Source organism: Myotis davidii, unplaced genomic scaffold (genome assembly GCF_000327345.1).
Source record: "Myotis davidii unplaced genomic scaffold, ASM32734v1 scaffold2945, whole genome shotgun sequence".
Classification (NCBI taxonomy): Eukaryota; Metazoa; Chordata; class Mammalia; order Chiroptera; family Vespertilionidae; genus Myotis; species Myotis davidii.
The window spans coordinates 4,087-7,584 of record NW_006295915.1 but is presented as its reverse complement, the minus strand read 5'-3'; the positions used below and the strand labels follow the sequence as shown (position 1 = coordinate 7,584).

General features: G+C 45.2%; 1 protein-coding gene across 1 annotated transcript in view; it reads left to right on the top strand.

Moving 5' to 3' along the window:
• LOC102768377 (TM2 domain-containing protein 3-like) overlaps positions 1–2,788 on the top strand; it is a 4,240-nt gene extending 1,452 nt beyond the window's left edge. Inside the window, 3 exon segments of the mRNA XM_015568582.1 lie at positions 1,406–1,616; positions 1,618–1,664; positions 1,800–2,788. Coding sequence (XP_015424068.1) covers positions 1,406–1,616; positions 1,618–1,664; positions 1,800–2,349 — 808 coding nt within the window. The 3' untranslated portion in view covers positions 2,350–2,788.
• The last annotated feature ends 710 nt before the right edge of the window (positions 2,789–3,498 follow it).

Here is a 3,498-nt window from a genome sequence, read left to right as displayed (position 1 = left end):
TTTATTTCACTTTCCAAGGCAGGAGACGGCCAGGTATTGCTAGTCAATACAGGGCAGGGAACAAAGAGTGCCTTCTGCTTTCAAAGAGCAAGCAATTGCAGTTGCTAAGCAACAAGGAAGCGGGAGGTAGGTGGGAGATTGTGTTGAAGTTGAGCAGATACCAGGCGGGTGGTTTTAAAAAGTTAGTTTTTTTGCTTTCCAGGGGACAGTCCATCAGATGTCCCAAGGAGGTTACTTATCACGCTTAGAGCAAATGTTATAGAGTTCTACAGAGGCTTCTCTGAGAGGGGAGGAGGGTTGGGAGCTTTCTACTAACTAGAGCAGGTGTGGGCAAACTTTTTGACTCGAGGTCCCACAATGGGCTCTTAAACTGGACCGGAGGGCCGGAACAAAAGCATGGATGGAGTGTTTGTGTGAACTAATAAAAATTCAAAGTAAACTTCATTACATAAAAGGGTATGGTCTTTTTTTTTTTTAGTTTTATTCATTTCAAACGGGCCGGATCCAGCCAGCGGGCCGTGGTTTACCCAGGGCTGAACTAGAGACTCCTTGTTGTGAATTATCCCTGAATTATGGAAACAGCAGGTAGGAGGAGGATGCAAGAATGGAGCTTGAGAGTAGCTTATCTTGTCCCACAGGTTGAACAGAGGAGCCGACAATCTTGGGGTTTAATTACCAGGTGCTTCTCATAAATGTGGAAGGCCACAGCAAAGAAAAAGAGGCTTTTTTTCTGTCCTTACAGAAGTGTGCTGGAACTTGGTCTGGTTGGTGGTCAGGTTACAGAATTTATCAGGTGACCGAAAAGTACACAGGAGTATTTGGAGACATAGGAAAAAAAAACAACATTTATTTTCAGATGTTGTGCATGCACTAGTACAATGACTCAGGGGAGACTGTTTCTCTCCAAATCCTGAGCAAACCAATATGGAGGAAGATTTCCCTTTATACCCTTTTGGTTTCTTTGTCCCCCAGATATGGATTGCACTTCCAGACCTTTCATGGGCATTGCAAAAGGCCCCGTGTGTTGTGATGGGGGCCATGAGACCACACCTAAAGACCTGACCTGGCACCAGCACTGATAACACCCTCTGGGGGTTGTGTATTTGTTCATGGTTTGTGGCCTCTGTAAAATGGGAGTACTTAGGTAAACAGGTCTTGCAAGACCAGATAATGAAGGAAGGAGCAGCGACTAGACCAGTGGTTCTCAACCTTCCTAATGCCATGACCCTTTAATACAGTTCCTCATGTTGTGGTGACCCCCAAATTCATTGTTACAAATTGAACATAACTAAAGCATAGCGATTAATCACAAAAACAATATGTAATTATATATGTGTTTTCCAATGGTCTTAGGCGACCCCTGTGAAAGGGTCATTAGACCCCCAAATGGGTTCGCGACCCACAGGTTGAGAACCGCTGATCTAGAGCATTCACAGCCGCTGGCTCAGGCAAGAAGAGATCCGGGCGCAATGCGCACGTTCACAGTGGTTCCCAGGGCGGCAGAAAGCACTGATGTCCCGCCCTATGTGCTTAAGTGTCTGAGCAATGGCTTGTGTAGCAGGCTCCCTGCCAACTGTGTGGAGTGCAGGACGAACTTCTGTGTCTACGGGAAGCCTTGTCACCTTCGACTGCACAGTCAAACCTTCCGTTACCTGTGTTGGTCAGTAACTTACAGTTACTCATATTGTGGTGATCCCAATTCCACAAATTAAACATAATTAAAGCATAGTGATTAATCACAAAAACAATATGTACTTATATATGTGTTTTCCGATGGTCTTAGGCGACCCCTGTGAAAGGGTCGTTCGACCCCAAAAGCACTTCATCATCAACATGACTTGCCAATTTTGCTGGCAGCTCCCGGAAACTGACTACGAGTGCTCCAGCTCCACCAGCTGCATGACGGTGTCCTGTCCTCGGCAGCACTACACCGCCAACTGCAGGGTGCGGGACCATGTGCATGGCCTGGGTCACCGGACGTTTCCCAAGATGCTGTATTGCAACTGGACCGGTGGCTACAAGTGGTCCACGGCCCTGGCTATGAGCATCACCTTCGGTGGCTTTGGCGCGGACCGGTTCGACCTGGGCCAGTGGAGAGAAGGCCTTGGCAAGCTCTTCAGCTTTGGTGGCCTGGGGATATGGTCGCTGATCCACGTCCTGTTGATTGGAGTTGGCTACCTGGGGCCAGCAGATGGCTCTCTGTATGTTTATCGGAGATCTGTGCTTGGTGGGGAGCGGCACCTAGAAGAAGGCCTGGGCCCGGAGGAAGTGATGTCGCGAGTGACATATTTGTATGTTTTTAATGTACAGCATCTGTACGTGGCCTGCCTTGATGAAGGTAAAATTTAAAAAAAGAAAAAATACCGAACCATGCTTCTCTGGAATTCGGTTTCATTTGCCTGAAATGTATTTTTTCCTGTGAAAAAAACTGGGACTCAATTAAACTGGAGGAACAAACTCTGCAGTGATTGGAAATCGATTTTGTCACCGTGACTTCCGTTTTCTGTTGCTTAAGTCGAAGTGTATCGCTCAGATCTCAGCCTGGACGGGATCGGCCTGCAGGAGCCTTTCAGCTGTGACGCGGGAAGTGGGCCGGTTTATTCTTTAGCCCAATAAGGGACCACCCACACTTAGGGCTCTGTGAGATTTGCAATGTCCTGTGTATCTCTGGTCTTCATCTGTTTAACGTGAACTAGAGCTTTCATGTCTGGTGGCTGTGGTTTGAACTTGATTAGTAATGTAAAAGGTTGTGAGAGGACTGAAGAATTAATAAAGTTATAAGTGGCTTAAAAAAAAAAGGACCACATGCTAAGCAGAAGAGCTCAAGGAAGGCTGCATGGCAGCCTTGCAAACTCAGAGACCTGAAGTAGCCACAAAGAATGGTCTGAAATTAACATTTTTTAAGTTAAAAATCAGTTTATGGTGGGAAGTCTTGTCTTAGGCTGGCACCTCACCTGGGAAGATCAACAATATATTTGGACTCTAATGCCCCAGGGATATACAGAACGTCCCACCTATTATTCCCAGATATTAAAGCTGATTTAAATTTCCTAAGGTTTCCACTCTAATCCAGCATGTAGATGATTCATGTTCTAGGACATTACTAGACTCTCCAAAGGACACAACTTACCTACTGCAGCAGTTAGCTATAAAAGGACATAAGGTCTTGAAGGATAAGGTTCCATTTTGCTTACCTCAATAAATGCTTTGGCCATCTCATATCTAAAGATGGGCTACTGATTCACCCTGACAGACTTAGAGGAACCCTATCTTTCCCTCTTCCAAAACAAAAAAGCAGCTTAGAACATTCCTGGGATTGACTGAATATTGTAGAAATTGGGTTCCAAACTTTTTATTGATAGCCAGCCCAGTGGTTCTCAATCTTCCTAATGACGTGACCCTTTATTACAGTTACTAATGTTGTGGTGACCCCAATTTCATTGTTACAAATTAAACATAATTAAAGCATAATGATTAATCACAAAAACAATATGTAGT